The sequence below is a fragment of the Rhododendron vialii genome, chromosome 11a (genome assembly GCF_030253575.1).
Source record: "Rhododendron vialii isolate Sample 1 chromosome 11a, ASM3025357v1".
NCBI lineage: Eukaryota > Viridiplantae > Streptophyta > Magnoliopsida > Ericales > Ericaceae > Rhododendron > Rhododendron vialii.
This window is the reverse complement of record NC_080567.1, coordinates 27374797-27391839: the sequence shown is the minus strand read 5'-3', so window position 1 is coordinate 27391839 and position 17043 is coordinate 27374797. Positions and strand designations below refer to the sequence as shown.

At 38.1% G+C, this 17043-nt stretch overlaps 2 protein-coding genes and 1 non-coding gene across 5 annotated transcripts; 2 read left to right on the top strand and 1 right to left on the bottom strand.

Moving 5' to 3' along the window:
- Positions 1-3315: 3315 nt before the first annotated feature.
- On the top strand, positions 3316-8079 carry LOC131308713 (nuclear envelope-associated protein 2-like). 2 transcript variants are annotated; one of them, XM_058335707.1, is made up of 5 exons: positions 3316-3803; positions 4689-4796; positions 6244-6705; positions 6833-6934; positions 7532-8079. In XM_058335707.1, exons 1-5 carry the CDS (start codon positions 3645-3647, stop codon positions 7697-7699), a joined length of 999 nt encoding a protein of 332 aa, XP_058191690.1. In that variant the 5' UTR covers positions 3316-3644; the 3' UTR covers positions 7700-8079. The 2 variants fall into 2 exon arrangements, with proteins under 2 accessions (XP_058191690.1, XP_058191691.1); XM_058335708.1 differs by lacking the exon at positions 3316-3803 and adding an exon at positions 4359-4619.
- A 610-nt stretch (positions 8080-8689) lies between these two features.
- Positions 8690-10927, bottom strand: LOC131308712 (PLASMODESMATA CALLOSE-BINDING PROTEIN 4). 2 transcript variants are annotated; one of them, XM_058335705.1, is made up of 4 exons: positions 10787-10927; positions 9985-10692; positions 9418-9616; positions 8690-9312 (listed from the first exon to the last, which is right to left on the bottom strand). In XM_058335705.1, the coding sequence occupies exons 1-4, from the start codon at positions 10851-10853 to the stop codon at positions 9132-9134; spliced, it is 1155 nt and encodes a 384-aa protein (XP_058191688.1). In that variant the 5' UTR covers positions 10854-10927; the 3' UTR covers positions 8690-9131. The 2 variants fall into 2 exon arrangements, with proteins under 2 accessions (XP_058191688.1, XP_058191689.1); XM_058335706.1 differs by having other exon boundaries at positions 9985-10674; positions 10778-10910.
- Positions 10928-15353: 4426 nt separating this feature from the next.
- Positions 15354-15460, top strand: LOC131309083 (small nucleolar RNA snoR100). The gene has a single exon (XR_009194754.1). It is a non-coding gene; the product is annotated as a small nucleolar RNA snoR100 (small nucleolar RNA).
- Positions 15461-17043: the final 1583 nt, after the last annotated feature.

Here is a 17043-nt window from a genome sequence, read left to right as displayed (position 1 = left end):
TTGAATGCCTTGGCCAAGGTCCACGACCTCAGGAGCTCACAGCTTATGCACCTACATTTTCATTTCTTTCAAGCATTACTTGTACTCACTTCAAAGTAGTTTAAGTTTCTTGTACCCAAGTTTCATTAAACTATTAATGGAGTTTGTTTGATTCAAGTTTAGCTTCGCTTTATCTTTCTTTCCATTGTTCTAGCGACGATTAGAAAATTTTAAGTCCTTAGCTCACAAAGGCAATCAACAGACCATCACGAGGCCTTACCCTTTGGGCCAAGCACAATCACTCGAAAGGAGTCAGATTTTGAGGCATGAAGACCTTAAAACAACTCGGACAACAATCCTGTCCTAGCACACCCGAAATCTAAGCCAACTCGGTTTTGACACTTTTGTGGAGAAACAAAGTCCCATCAACAGTGACAGAGGCTGTGCGCAATGACCGCGATGGTCTTGGAGTTCATCGAGCTACTGCATCAAGTGTTTTTTGTTTCTTAGGGCCTAGGCCCTCTTATGTACCAAAAAAAAAACATAAGATAAAATGCCATTGTAATTGTAATCTTTTCGCATCAATATAAATAGGATGTTCTCTCGCTCAAAAAAGGAAAAAAGTAATCAGTGATAAAAATGCCAAATAAGATTTAAAAGACATGGGTTTTATTGCATATTATCTCCTTATAATATCACCCTTTTTCACATTAGACCCTTCATCTAAAGACCCTTACACATTGTCTCCCTAGTCTATCATTTAGTATAAGCCTCTTGTGTCACTCTTCTGCCATATATGAGTGTTAGAGTCTAATATGACATGCACATGTGAGTAATTCATGACCAAAATATATCTCTCACATTTTTTAATGAGACATTTTTATATATTAATATTCATGGATTATTCTTTGTATGTTTATAAACTCCCATTTATTTATTTTTTAGAAGTACGTCTTCTAATTCAAGCAACATGCTTCTCCTTGTTATTTTATTTGCTCTGTTGGGCCACTAAAACTCTAATTTTTATGATTTTATACTAATATCTCAGTAAAAATGGACATTTTGTCATAAATTTGTCACATTGCATATCTTATAGGAATCTAACGCTCATTCTGGACGAAAGAGTAACTAAAGGGGCTAAGTGATACAAAATCATAGATTAAGGGGCAAGGTGTAGGTTTTTTCAGATAAAGGCGGTAATCTGTAATAAACCCAAACACAAAGGTGAATAATACAATAATTGTCCCTCTACTTTGACTTAGTTGTAATGTTTGTCCCTCCAGGATCAATTATGCCGATTTTGACCTTTAATTTGCTTTTTGTGTATAATTGGTCCACTCGATAGCAGTCGTGATCTCTAACGGAAATATTGTATGTCATCAGCACATGGCTATTTTGATTGAAAATTTTGCAATTTCCCACATTCATGGGGATAAGACTTAAGAGTGGAAAGAACAGCTTTTTATCATGAAAGGAAAATTTCATTGGAGATAAAGAATAATTGAAACATAGGAAGAGAAAAGGCAATGAAAGAGCTTCGAAAAGTATAAAGACCCTCTAATGTGTTGCCCGCCAAAACTCAACCTAATCCCCTCAACCTCATACTTATGAGCATAAATCATCAAAAGAAAAATACAACCGAAGTTGACAAGATGCCAACGGAAAAGCAATGATGGAGAGACCAGAATCTTTAAAGATTATCCGACCCATACCGATCATATTGACAATATTCCTATAATTGATTCACTATGCATAAGTCATTGATTCCCATAATACCCCGAAAAGAAAATGAGCTTAATTCCGTTATGAATCTGCCATCACCCACCACCAACCTACTCCTTTCCCTCCGCATCAACCACCAATGAAACATGTTTTTCAATGAATTGGGTCTCTAAAACAAATCCCTCTCTGCGCACGATCTTTAATAAATATTTTCTTCAATTATTACTCTCTCTCTCTCTCTCTCTCTCTCTCTCTCGTACCCAAAAATCTCCCTCAAAATTCAAACCAAACAAACTCTCATTTTACTCTCGTGTAGAATTCTACATGCTTGATGATAAGAATTCTAACCACAACCCAAGCTGCAAACCAAACAAACTCGTGCAGCTTGAGATGAGATTGCAGCTTGTAAAAAAACCTAAACATACGAAGCCTACGCCAAAGTAAAAGTGGATTAGTCTTAAGAAAAATTTCTAGTTGTCAACAAAGATTCTGTTACATTATTATCATTGCACATATACCTCTTAAATGAACTACGCGTAACGAGGTTTAGCAATGCTTACTCTGAAGCGAACTCATATCATGCGCACTTACAAGATGTACGTATCTTTTGAATTATGTTGAAGTATCGCGTATGTACAAATTTTCCTGCATAACGGAGTATTTAGAAAATGATTTTCACAACTCTTTTTATTCATCTGCACTCATTCGTTTCGTCTTTACATGCATAATGCGAATGTAGAAGTAAGGCTAGTTAAATAATTTCAAGTGAAATAACAACAAAAATGAAAAGTGCACGAGGATAAGACGGAAATGCGAAAATCAATTTTCATTTTGTTTTACATGAGCTACAACCATATTCATCATGTGGTCGTTACACTGCCACCTGGAAAGGTCCCATCCCAAAATTTAAGATTTGCCGCGCTCAAGTCAAACCCAGCGATAGGTTCGGGCTTTGTTAGTTCATGAACCCCAAGGCTCGGGTACTCCCGAACCAGGATTCACACTAGCGTCGGGTACTCCCGAACCAGGATTCACACTAGCGTCGGGTACTCCCGAACCAGGCTCAACACTTGGCAACCGCAATAAACTCTGTTCCGACCCTCGTACGGTACCATTTCAAACACGTCGCTTTAAAAACCACTATACAAAATCTCAATCCATCTCCGTTTCTCCGCCGTCGAGATTGCCCGTCGTCGTCGATACATACTCACCGGCGAATCGTACGGCGCCGATTCACCTCTCCGTTCATTTCGCCGCTCTCTCCGCTTCCAGTAATACCTACCTATTCCAAGTTCGATTCTTGATTTCTTTTCCGTCGGTTCGTGGGTGAGAGAGTGTTCGGTTCAACTTACGCTCCTCTCGACTAATGCTTTTGTTGGTCCGGTCAAATGCAGGCCACTCCACGCCCGACTAGGAAATTTGCAAGAAAGGTTTGAACCTGCTCAATTGTGCGCATCCAGAAGCAAAACGTGTAGGATAATACTCCATTAATAAAACTCAGTTGATTTGTTCGTTCTCTGTCAATACAATACTACTAGTTTATTATCATCCGTTTATGTATGCTCATATGCATGGACTGGTCTCGAAGCGTTGTTGCTTCTTCCGTTGAAAAAAAAAACCGAGTTCTTTTTTTCAATTAAGCAACACGTTTCTTGTGACGACTCCATTTTTAAGTAAGTAGCGTCGCTTAAGCAACAAACGTGTGGCTTAAACACCCACTTGGGTCTCTCTCTCTCTCTCTCTCTCCAACTATCCCTTTCTCTGCCCCTTTGCATTTACATTTAACCTCTTGAAATTTCCGTGACCACAATAATTCTTTCGATTATTGTAGTCCCAGAGTTGTGGCTAGCTCTCGCTACAAGGTCACAGGCGACTAGTTTTGATACAGTGCATTCACGTAGCATCAGCATAGCGTTTGGGTAACCGAGAACCCAGCAGTACTGATGGCGAGGAGAGATATTGATCCGTTGCTGAAGGATTTGAGTGAGAGAAAGCAGAGTTTCCGGCAAAACGTGGTGTCGATGGCGGTGGAGTTGAAGGAGGTCAGGTGCCGTCTCGCTTCCAAGGAGCAGTCTTTTGCTTGCGAAGCCCTAACAAGGCAGGCAAGTGATTTGGCCCCTAAATATTTTTTTTAGCAGTACAATTTTTCAAAGGAAAATGCAAAAACAACCGGTGAGTTGTCATTAAGGTTTAAAAAGTATTGAAATGTGTGAACAATGTTTTAAATTGTGTGAAAATGTATTAAAAAGTGTAAAAGATGAGTTGGGATATGTCTTTTTCTGTCTTTTTCTTTTCTTAGCTTATAGAAGGACCCTTTTTCAAATTCTTGCATAGAGGTTTGCACGTGCGTGTTGATGATATAGTATGTACTTTACTTGGGAAATAGCCGAATGGTTAGTCCCGTTGATCGGTGAGTTTACTCCTCTCACGATTGACCCAGTTTGATTCATGGATTAAGCATCAAGAAAGTAATTTCTTGTGAATTCTCTAGCCCCGGCATGGATGGTCTGCCTTCGACTAGACTGGGGAAGGAATTAGTTGAGGTGCACGTAAGCTGATCTGGACACCACTGGCCGCCAATACAAAAAAAGCTCTTGGGAAATGGAAATTTGATCTATGTATAGAAGTGGTGTTGGTGTTTGTGGGACCATCACATTTTGTGATTAGTTAATTAAACATTTGGGTAATTATAAGCTACTAGCAGCAGTCTCTGCTAGTCTGCTCAATTGTCAAATCTTGCAAAGGCAAAGAATTGATTTTTAGTTTTCCTTCCTCTATTCTCATCTGCACGATTTGATCCTTAGTTCTCATCAATTATGTGTTGTTGTTTTGAATCTCACATGATTGATGTAGTGTTTCGTTATTGTAGTATTTTCAATGCATTTTTCGTACCGCTTGCCAAGAAAACAAAGGATTGGGTAATAACTAATAAGTTAAATTGTGCCTTGTTTGGGGATAATTTTTTTTCCCTTTTGTATTGTGTTCAGGAGGCAGAGATCAGAGCCAAGAACACGGAGGAAGAGATGTTAAGGTTGCAGAAGAGCTTGGAGGAGAGAAATGGGCAGCTTCAAGCATCAGCTTCTAGTTCTGAGAAGGTACTGTTCTTCCCTTTTCATACACGCTCACTTTTGATTTCAGTATGGTACTTATGTAGATCCTTTGGATTTGGAGCTTAATTCCATGATTTTTGAGCTTATTTTGGCTGTCTTTATTAGTTGATCCGATGCCTCTGGGATCTTGCTTTTTAGGCTACCTCTTCACACATAATCCTCAGCTTTTTCGGCTACTGTTTCTCGCTGGTTTTTTATTTTTTCCTTTCTCCAAGTAGGAATAGTAATTAAGTGCCTTGACAATTAACTATTCCCAATTTGCAGTTTAATTGGTTCGAAACAATTTGGCAGGTTTAAAGCAGGGAAAAGGGTAACTGCTATAGAAATTCGAAAATCAAACCCATTGCAACTGTCTGTTAGTAGGTATCTTTAGGCGTGGGTCACTTGGTGAAGTTCTATAGAGTAACAATTTGTTGCGATTTTCTGTATATTTTTTGTGTTTCGTTTTATTTTGTTGTTCTGAGACTCAAACTGTTGTATCAAGAGCTGGTGCTATATAGCTACTGTTGGGGAGAAATTCGTTGGAGGTTTCTTCATTAGTAATTACAAAGCAGGGAAAACCAACTTTCTGCTACTATTCAACAATGTTCGACTGTTCCAATTGAGAGTGCTTGCTTAATTGGGTTACTACAAGATGAATTTCATAAAGGAAGTTATTGCCCATTTGTTTATCCTTGTTGGAACCTTATTGTGAATTTAATAAGAACTTTCAGAGTACTTAAGTGACAACTGGAGCTGTTCCAAAAAAAAAAAAGAACGGACAATTGGAGACTGTCTAGACTTCTAGTTGTGCTTTTTTTAACTAAAGTTTCCAAGTGAATCGGTAGGATTTTGAGTCAAACTTCAAAATAATGGACTGATGGTGACATCTTACTATTTACAGGGTAATAGGGTATCCTTTTCATGTGAAATTCGTGCAACAAGAACAAGATTTAACAGTTGTATTCAATTGAGCTGTTGCCCTCTTCTTGAATTGGGTGGTAAGATAACGACGATTCTATGCACATCAGAAGAGTAATTTTAAAGGTTGAACTTGGCTTTGTTTATCAATGTTCATTTACAAACGTAACTGGAATATGTACTTTGCATGTCATTTCTCAATTGAAGAGAAAGACTGGTTGTAACTGCACGATCTGCCCCTTATAAAAAATTATCGCTTTTGAATGTCAACAGTACTAGCAAGAATTAAAAATGGCGTGATCTCTTGATACAACTGCATTAAACAGTTCAGAGTGATGAAACTCTGGCTTTTGGTCGGATGACAACCAGTGGACGGATCATAGTCCTTTATTAGATTTGCAGTTTTCCAATCCAAGCCAATAATCTGTGAATAACTCTTCTTTTATTGTGCATGTAGTCTGTATGTGCAACAGCTTGTTGAAACATTTTAACATTCCCCATGTAGTCACTTAATAGCTAATTCCAAATGCAGTTCCTCAAGGAGCTGGATGATCTGAAATCACAGCTTTCAGCTACTGAAGCAACTGCTGATGCAAGTGCTGCTTCAGCTGAATCTGCGCAACTTCAGTGTTTTGTTCTATTAAGGGAATTAGATGAAAAAAATAGTACGCTAAAAGTGCACGAGGTTCGGGTAAATAGGCTGGGGGAGCAATTGGATCTTCTGCAAAAAGATCTCCAAGCAAGGGAATCTTCCCAGAGGCAATTGAAAGATGATGTGTTGAGAATTGAGCATGATATCATGCAAGTGATAGCCAAAGCTGGAGCAAACCAAGATTGTGAATTGAGGAAACTGTTAGAGGAGGTTTCTCCAAATAATTTCGAGAAGATTAATAGGTTTTTGAGTGTGAAGGATCAAGAAATAGCCAAACTTAGGGATGAAACTAGGATTATGTCTGCTCACTGGAAGATAAAAACGGAGGAATTGGAATCACAGGTATGTCCGTTTTGGTTGCTTGTTTGAACTACTCTTGGTTCTTTTTTATTCCAAATTTTACGACATTCCTGGTGTAATGTACTTGGTTCCAGTTTGTTTATGAGATTTTCATCTGTTTGTTGTACAGTTGGAGAAACAAAGGAGAGCTGATCAAGAGTTAAAAAAGAGAGTTTTGAAGTTGGAGTTGTGTCTCCAGGAAGCTCGTGCTCAGACACGAAAGCTCCACAGGGTAATCATTCAAAAATAAACATATACTCCTAGCTAAAATGGAATTCATGCATTTGATGCTTCAGAAGTCCTCCGTATTTGTTTCTTATTGGTCCAATAGTTTTAATCTGTGAAATCAATACCTTGTGATTGTGTATTTGGCCACACAACATTTAGGTTGTTATGTGTTAGATGGTCCACCCCCAAATCATGTGTAAGTAGCCTGTTATGCTCTAGTGTGGTCAAAACATCTACAGTTGAGTATCTGGATTCTTCTTTGCACAAGTTTTGGTTCCTGTCCCACTAAATAGTCTGCAACCTTATAGTGGAGAAGTGTCCAATTATCCGTCCAATGGAAAAACTATCAAGGTTTCGATTAGAGCATTTTTTTTCTAAATGCAGAAAGGAAGAATAATAAGAAAGGACCCCTTACATAAGACGGATTGTATTTGAAGTCTGCTATATGAATTTGAGGGGGGCGGGAATAAAGGCGTTCATGTGACAAATTCGCTTGTTAAATGCCTTATGAGAATCAACTGCTGTTGCTGCATCATGCTCCTTATTATAGTCGTTATACTCCGCTCACGAAATTCTTGCCTCTTTCTATGTGGTGTGACAGATGGGTGAGAGGCGGGACAAAGCTCTAAAAGAACTCAGAGATCAGCTAGCAACAAAGCAACAGTGTGGAGCTTCTGGTATTGGAAAACAGAACTTATGGGAAACCTCTGGTTTCAAGATTGTGGTTTCAATGTCAATGTTGACCTTAATCCTGTTCTCAAAACGATAAAGTTGGTCTTATTTAGGTCCTAATGGATAAAAATTGCAGACACTTCAGAAGTCAACTTGAGTTAAATGGAGATATCTGTAGATACTATTTTTTTTTTTTTTTTTAGTCAGACAGTTTTCCCTTTCCCAAATATGAGGTCACTTTCTGTTGGTTTGACTACTGTATCACAGCTGATCCCCCTTCCTTTTGTTGATCCTGTTATTGAACTACATTTGCAGGAGCGCAGCTGTTTGGCGCTATATTTAATTGAAATAACTAGGAGGCATAGTTGGATTAGCAAAATTTGTATAATCACGTTTGCTGTTATTGGCTTATGAGCTGCAAAGCATGATAATGACTAGCCCAAGCATATTTCTTTGGTATGGAAAGTCTTCAATTAGGTACCTTTTCTCCATGTGGTTGCCTTGTTTTTTTCTTCTTTTTTGGGTGAACACCAAAATATATGCCCTACTCTTACTCTGGGATGTTGCCAGGGGAATTTCTCATCTCTGTGCATCATAATTGTATAGATGGTTGAATTTGGAAAGTGTCATACCAATTTCAATTCAAGGTGAAAGTGTAAATGACCAGAGGTAAAAAAGAGACTTCTGTGGCATTTTTCAGACATGAAATAACTGGAAATCGAAGAGAGAAAAGTTTGTTAAAATGTCGTAATTGTTTCCAATGCTATGCAGAAGTTGAAATAGGAAAACCAATCAGATGAACTGATTATGGCATTGGCGTAGTTAATTCCACCATGAAAACTTTGTGTTTCTTTTATGGCACATGTAACTTGCTTTTACTTGTTAGTGTATAGGATCCTTGGATTCGATTAAAATGACAACAACATTGACATTACTTCAGGTTCATGCTGATTTCCTTAACTTCACTTTATGACTGATTACTCTGATTCTGGTAGATCATAGATGAACCACAGATGAAGATGTGCAATTGTGAGGCCTAATTCTGTAGTTAATGAGGTTTAGCCCCTTTCGACTTGCATGCTGCAGCTATATAATGATTATTAAGTTAGTATTACATCCGCGCATACAGATCTACAAATTCATAAACACACAAGGGATTGGAACCTCCTTTTGCTACAACCAGCCTAACTGCCTCACTAGGTAGAATGCATTCATATACATACATGCATGCACGATTACATACATACATACATACATACATACATCCACAGGTACATATATAGTAGCTAAACATGAAAAGCACTACATAATTCTGTATCATGTTGAAACTTTACTGCAGGAAAGAAGCTCATGCTAACCAGCGAGTAGCTTGAGCAAGATGTCGGTATCTGAATTCAGCCTTCGGGAACTTGTCGCCTGTTTTCTTAAATGTGAGGTTGATTCATACATAGGCTGGAACTGCCTAAACTCTGAATCATTCATGCTCTGAGCTTTTGATCTGTCGATGTCCATGGCAAAAGTTTGTGCCTCTATTTGTCTAGAATGAGTCTTCTTGTGACTACCGATATTACTAGGATGATGCAGCCAGTGAATGGCTGCAAAGTGGTTGCCAAGGATGTAGAGGAGTTAACACTAGGAGGGTTATCACCAACAACTGTCGTGCTACCCGAAGCAGGATTGCTTGTATTAAACACTGTGGGAGAAGCAGAGCTGCAAATGTGGTTTGAGTGGAAAACCCAGTGTTACTTGTCCATAATGAGAAAAACAAACACTATTGTAGCCCAAAGTCTGTATTGGCAGAGTAGAAAACCATACACAGGTACAATTGCCCCAGATGAAGAAGAAGTTGTTGGGGTTGGTGTTATTGTTGTTGGCATTGTTGGAGTCATTGTTGTCGCTGGTGTTGTTGGAGTCGTCGTTGCTGGTGTTGTTGGAGTCGTCGTTGCTGGTGTTGTTGGAGTCGTCGCCGTCGCTGGTGATGACGACGATGATGGGTAAATGCATGTTCCACTGCCTGCAAATGTTTCAAAAAGGATATGAGGAATGCTTTGGTTATTTGAATCCTAAAAGCATACCCGGTTAATGGATCCCCTAAAAGTATGCGGGTAGATTGGGTATCGACTACAATTTGGCATCCAATGCGTAAAGTGATTGTCTTTAGACTCTCAAACCCACAATCTAAAAGATGGGTGGGCTGAGTTTACAACCTAGAGGTTGAAGCATGTGGAAAAAAAACCCCTAAAGTTTAGTTCTGTAGATTGCTACTCAAGACCCTATTAACTGGCCTAAATTGGAACAACTTTGTTTATAAGAAATCATTCGTTTGTAGCACTCATAAGAAGATTTGAGAGTAGGATTCTCAATTAACATATCTGCTCTTACTTGGATTAGTGTTAGTTATCATGGCAGTGCCTCCAAAATCACAGCTAGTTGGGGATGGATTCTTCTGATAATAGCTGTTGAAGGCAAACGAGGCGTGATTCTGAAGAGAAATTGGGTTGTAGCAGCTAGAACCCTGCTGGATCCCTGAACAATCCGCGCCTCCAATCCCGCAAGCATAATCAAGCGCTGCCTGAAGCGAACTCTCCAGTACTCCGCTTTTCGCCACACACCAGCTCTGCCCCGGAACTGCCGCTGGAGCACCCGTAGTTGCCGGAGGAGACACCGGATTCGTGACTGGGGTTGCCGGAGGAGACACCGGATTTGTGACCGGGGTTGTGGCCGGAACTCCGGTTGATGGGGGCGGGTAAGTCGTAACTGGGCTGGTTGCCGGTTGTGCCCCCGGAACCGTGCTGGGTGTCGTGACCGGGTTGGTGACTGGTACAGGTGAATTCACAGGGTTCGCGGAGGGAACTGTCACGGGTGCTACAGGCGTCGCCTCGGGATTGGTGGCGGGAACCGTGACGATTGTTGGCGTGGGTATGGTTTCGGGCGAGACGGTGACCGGTGTTGTGGGGAGAGTTGTTAGTGTGTCATGTTGCGTTGCTTTGAGTTGGAGGTTGTGGAGGAGGAGTCTGTGGGAGTAGTGGAAGTTCTGCTTCTCTTCTATTTTGAGCTCTTCCTGCTCACATGGTTTCAGTGGAGACACTCCTGCAAAAGAGAAAAAAACTTCGTTAATGGGGAGAGAGAGAGAGAGAGAGAGGATTCAATTCTTGAAAATGAGGTATGTCTGAAGTGTACTCACCGGAAGTGCAGACAGTGAGAAGTAAGAGGAGACACATGAAGGGGTAACTGGAAGCTCCTTCGGCCATTGTGAGAAGAGGAGTTTGTGGGTATAGCAGGTGGTCACAGCCAAAATTCTATTGTGGATTATTCAATAGGAGGGAATTTTGGAGAGAGAGAGAGAGACAGAGAGAGAGAGAGGGGTTGATTCTGTTGGGAGTAGAAAAGCTTGAGAAAGGGAGGGAGGAGAACAAAGGTGGAGAAAGTAAAAGGGATGGTGATGATGAAAATGTTGCAATGATAAAGAAAAGTAGGTTACTTTGGGACGAAGGATGATCGAGTTTGAAATTGTTGTGCCTCTATCAACAGTGCAAAGAATCAATCCATGCTTTTTTGCCCTTTTGAATTTCACAAATTTTCAGACAAAAAAATAAAGAGAAGCTCAAATCTAAAGCGTCACTGTGCAAGTGGCACACCACGTGGATATACGTATACATGCACATAAAAGTAGGTTGTGCATGAGGATTAAGATGATGTGGCAAATGCGAAACAGGGAAATGGGGGACCATGCTGTCCCCTAGGACGTCTATGCTCCACAATGAATAGTTTAGATTTCATCTCGATAGAATAAATTTTAGCCGATCAGCCAAGATGAAATTTGAGTCGTTCATTATTAAACATAGACGGCCCTATCCAGACTAACACGCAAAGGACAACATGAGTCCTTAGGTTTGGCGAGTGCCCAAAGGTGATTTTTTATTTTTTTATAACTTAGGGTCTCTGGCTCAATTTACGCTCGTTTTGACTAATTTTTGGGAGACTAATTCCTCCGTACATTAATCGGGGGCTTATTTAACACCATTAGAAAGCCCCTTTGGGCTGGCTCTAAATAAAACATAAAGAAGCTCAAATGTAAAGCATATGAGTCTGCAAGTAGCAAAGCACATGGGTATGCATCTGCAAGCACATAAAAGTAGGCTGTGCATGAGGATTAAGATGATGTAGCAAATGCCCTAAGATGACTGTGCATCACTTCTTTTTTTTTAGGTTTTTTCCTTTTTACAATTATTGATGAGGCTTGGTACAACATAGTAGGTAATATGTTGAAAAGATAACTTTCTTTTGTTTTGTTTCTTGGCCTTGGTACAAAGATATGGAAATTAGACAAAACTAGGATCAACAGAGAATTAATGATTCCTGTTTCCGTTAGGCTCCCAATGAAATCATGTGCCTAGGATTCATGTTTTTACTAAGCTTTATCAAATCTCATTATAAAAAAACCTCAAGCACTTGGCAGTGGTTAAGACTTGAGACTTAGAAATTTGCTTCATGTTAAGGTGTCATGTTCGAAACCTTCTTGGGTGATAGTAATTTCTTTGGAGCCAGTCTATACGGAGCTTTGCTAAAGTGGATAGTGGGATTGTGCTTTAGAATTAGTTGAGGTGTGCGTAAGCTAGTTCGGACACCTGAATTATAAAAAAAGTTTCATAAGGAGAGGATCCAAACAAAACTTTAATGAGACCAACACCATTCCCAGCCATTAAATTCAAAAGGGTGGGACAACACCTGGCAGAGGCAAACTCGTCAATTTGCTTCTACACAAAATCATTCGAAATGATTTTGGCTGTTTTCTCTCCTTCTGGATGGGGCAAGAATATATGTGTAACCTTCCAAATGATAAGACCTTGGATTTTGTTTGTCCAGTTGGTGAATCCAACTCTCATGATTTGATTGCTCCTGATATTCGATTCTTTACAGCCATGTTTGGTTTCTCTGAAACGTCCAATTTTTTATTTAGAATCCTGTTTTTATTGATTTTTTTTTTTTTTGCAAGTATTTATTTTTTACACTTTTTTTTTTTTTGGTCTTGAATTGAAAAATCTGACAGTGAAAGTAAATAAACCACATTTAGACCCCGTTCCAGAACACCTTCTTAAAAAATAAGTACTTATTTCACATTTTCAAACTCAAAAATAATGTAAATGAAAAATAATTTTTCAATTTTTTTTGCATCGTATTAAAGATCTCAATGAGATCTATCAAACAAGATCCATATTGCATATTTTTAGATTTTAATAAGCCTATAATTTTTGAGCTTGAAATTGCCTTCTTAAAAAATAAGGACTTAAAACCCGTTCTGGAACGGGGCCTTAACACAATAATAGAGACAGAAGCTTCTTTTCTGCGTAAAACATGGGTGCAAGCCACTTTTTCACCTTTCTGCTGATAATATTAAAACCCACCACCTTCTTTCTATTCAAATATAAACTCTATAAATAAAGTAGTACGTTCGAGACATCTTAGGTCCTATCAACTCGTTTGGCACAAGCTTATACAGAGCTTTTGCTCTGGCTTTAATATTGGGACGCCCGCACTCGGGTGATAGGATTAGTCTTCCAAGATTAGTCATAGTGCATGTAAGTTGGCCCGGACAACCGAGTTTTAAAAAAAAAAAAAAAACAAACTAATTAGGAAACAACCCATGTGGAGAATCTGGGTTCCCTCCTCTGGTTTCAGGTGATGAATCAGAAAGCACTTTGTTTGGTTAAGATATCTCTGCCGAAAGCAAGGGAAGGCGATGATATAATCAAATTTAGTAGTAGCAATTACGAGGAGGGTTTTTCTCCTCATTTGTAAAGAGAGGGATCAAAAGCAGTCAAGGATATTGGTATTTTGAAACATGCATCTTTCCTGAACTTGCTTTCTGCTTTGATCTGTTACGTTGTGGTTGTACATGAATGTGAGAGGATTGTCATTGGTGGACGGGTACGTAGCACGGTTGTTCCTTAATAGATGTTGGCTTAACCACCATGCTACAAATTGCACCGAGTCACATAAATTGGGGTCCCACACACAATGTTTGGTGTAGTGTGTCTAGAGCCCTCAATTATGAGCGTGTACCCAATATGGGAGTTGTCTCCACTGGCCAAGGGGTTTACTCTCACCATGAAGGTGTGAGTTCGATTCTGGGGGAGGAAGGGAGTAGGCCAACCTGTTGAGAAGTGAAAGTTCATGTGGGTACGGTCTTATAGGCAAGGATGGGATCAGGGGGGGTCTAGTGGCGGTGGCCGCCACGACAAGAATTTTAGAAAACACAATTATTATATGTGGAAAAAAAAATTTATCCCCAACTTATATAGTCTCGCCACTGCTAGATTTTTTTTCTTATATATTAGTCACAAATCTTCTTCTTTTTTTTTCAAAAAAGAAGACCCAAAAGAGTATTCTAAAACTAAATTCAATGGGCCAAAATGAAATACTATAAATGATGATGTGTAATTAAGAAAAAAAAAACTCCCCATTAATTCTAACCCTAAAATAACTTAACCTAAAAAATTAAGGAAACTTAATTATAATGTCACTTCTCAAATTTGTAATGCCCCTCCCAAAAGGGAGTGCGGTTATCAATTTGAAAAATTCATATAGGAATCTGTGAAGTGATATTATAGATTTGAGGAGTAGCATTATCTTTGGGGAAATTTTTATAAATGGTCCCTCTAGTTTGCATGAATTTTCATTTTCGTCCCTCTAGTATCAATTGTGTTACTTTTAGTCCTATAATTTGCATTCTGTCTCAATTTCGTCCCTCTCGCTTACGGCGTTAATGAAACAAACGGAATTGGAGGACAAAATTGTCATTTCTCCTCACAGAGGGACTAAATTGAGATTTTATGCAAACTAGAGGGACTATTTCTATAATTTTGTTTTTTACTTTTGTTTTTGTAAATAAATTTAAAATACATCATATATAATATATTTCTCATCTCACTTTATATTGAATAATAAAATATACGTTGAAATTTTGTAAAGTTTTTATTATATACATCACAAAAAATATGAGAAAATTCAAAAAACGACCCTTATGTTAATTGTCTTGGTCTTGTATTTTTTTTTTCAATTGAATTTTCACTATCGTTATTTTTTTTGTCACATGATTAAAAAGAAAAAGTTGTTCAATAGTATTTAGAAATCTTGTAATTGTGTTTAATTAAGCAATGAAACACTATTAAATATTAAGAGATCAAATACATTAAAATATGGGTATAAGTGTATTTATTTTGGGACTTACTCATAAGATCACTCATATAACAAATAAACACGGATTTTAAACATTTTTTTTATTGGGTGAAAAAATAAGAAGATTATAAGAACATGATACAAAGACATTAGCTAAGGGATTGATTTGTACATTTTCTAATATTTTTGTAATGTGTAATGAAATATAAATTTTCCAATATAGTTTGATTACCCAATAAAAAATAATTCAGTTGTCAAATACATTACTTATGGTCTTTTTTATTTTATTTGCAAAAAACGAAAGTAAAATGTAAAATTTTAAAAATAATCCCTCCGGTTTGCATAAAATTTCAATTTGGTCCCTCTGTGAGAGAAAATGACAATTTTGCCCTTCAATTCCGTTTGTTTCATGGATGGCGTTAGGGAGAAGGACGAAATTGAGATGGAATGAAAACTATAGGGTTAAAATTGATACAATTAATAGTAGAGGGACGAAAATGAGAACTCATGCAAACTAGAGGGACCATTTTTATAAATTTCCCTTATCTTTGTGTTTATTGATGCTCTGGATTATCAAAAGGAAGCTTGGTAATGTGCACATAAATTGAATTAGGTCTCTAGACCTGTCTTCTCTGATGCCATTTGGCTTTATTTTGGAGCATGGTTTCGCACCAAAATGCATATGGGGGGGGGGGGGTACTTTTTAAGTGGTATTCTGATATTAGCCATTTTGTATATATTGCCAAAAGTTAGGTCTGTATCCAATCCTCCCCCACTTGTTGTTGTTGTTGAAGTGGCATTATCGATACTCAAAATTAAAATTAGTGTTTTTTCATACTCCATGTGCAAATGAAAAACATCATTTACTATAGTTTTTATTACGTTATTTTAATTTTTTCTGGAGCCGATAACTATTAATATTGTAATTCATATTTTTATTTTTTTAGTATACATTTCGCCACTGCTAGGGTAAAATCCTGGTTCCGTCCTTGCTTATAGGCACGCCAGTGGTCCCCCTCTTAGCTGCTTGTAACTATTTTTTTCGTTTAGATGAATTAATCTCATTCAGTTTGGGTGTGAGGATACCTCCTATGTTGTAAAAAAAAAAAAGTATGAGTGCAAGTGTGTGCAACTAGGTACGTCCCTAGATTTTTCCTTTGCTTAAAATGCTAGAATAGAGCATTGCTCAACAAATTTAAGTCAAATTATAACTAGGAAAGCCACCTTTTTTAAATTTGGCTAGCTACTTCTTTTGCACTCTATCAGCATCTCTATATTGTATGTAACTCTATTTTATTTAAGATACTACTATTTCATTTTTACAAACCAAACAACTTCACTTGTAACTCTATTTTCACTTATTTAAGGTACTATTATTAAGATAAGCAATAGCCAAGGAATAGTAACTCTTTACTCAGTGAAGAGGAGTTATAGCAAATCTAAAATTCGGCTATGATTTGTTGAGTCTGATGTTGGAGGGTTTTCAGGATTTCATTAGCTATTTTATCCAAACATATTTTTTAGCTAGCCTGATGCGGATGCTCTCAAACTCGGAGATGGAAGCGGAATTTTAATTTAATTAGAGGCAGGGGCAGACCCAAAATTTGGTTGCATTGGGATCAAATATCTACTACACATAATTTTTTGGGATTTTCAGGGCAAAAATATTATCTTTTGGGGCAAAATTACGAAATACTCCTCAAAACTATACTTGCTCTAGGGGTATTTTGGAACTCAGCGCGGTCGCGTGACCCCGCTTGCCCTAGTGTGGTTCCGCCACTGATTGGAGGTTGGATAGTTTCACACACACACACAAAAAAAAAACCCTTTAAAGGATACCATGTATTATTTGTAATTATTGACAAATAGAACTTTGATAAAATGAAGTTGTCTGATAATTTGAGGTCAGGATCAATGGCGGAGCCATGATTTTAATCCCGAGAGACCAGCTTAGTAGACATATATATTTTTTGGAACATATACTTATTACTAAGGTTTTTGCTTTCCAAAATTATTAAGATTATAAGTAGCTATACATGAATAATTATCAATAATATTTAAAATCAGGTACATACAAAGTAAAAAATTTTAAACTCGAATGCTCGGGGAGCCGGAGGGCCCTTGGGCTCCAATATAGCTTCGCCCCTGATCAAGATTACAATTTTATGCAAAGATGCTCGCAACATCCAATCACTTTTCAACTACAAATACTTACATAAATATTTACACAAACTCATTCGCATTTCGCATTGGGGTTCACAC

Excerpts from the sequence above, each read along its gene's own strand:
- LOC131308713 (XM_058335707.1), top strand. The coding sequence starts at position 3,645 with ATGGCGAGGAGAGATATTGATCCGTTGCTGAAGGATTTGAGTGAGAGA. Across the intron at positions 4,797-6,243 it reads CAGCTTCTAGTTCTGAGAAG|TTCCTCAAGGAGCTGGATGA; the intron begins GTACTGTTCTTC and ends TTCCAAATGCAG. Across the intron at positions 6,935-7,531 it reads AGACACGAAAGCTCCACAGG|ATGGGTGAGAGGCGGGACAA; the intron begins GTAATCATTCAA and ends GTGGTGTGACAG.
- LOC131308712 (XM_058335705.1), bottom strand. The coding sequence starts at position 10,853 with ATGGCCGAAGGAGCTTCCAGTTACCCCTTCATGTGTCTCCTCTTACTT. Across the intron at positions 10,693-10,786 it reads TCTCACTGTCTGCACTTCCG|GAGTGTCTCCACTGAAACCA; the intron begins GTGAGTACACTT and ends TCTCTTTTGCAG. Across the intron at positions 9,617-9,984 it reads GATAACTAACACTAATCCAA|GCAGTGGAACATGCATTTAC; the intron begins GTAAGAGCAGAT and ends AAACATTTGCAG.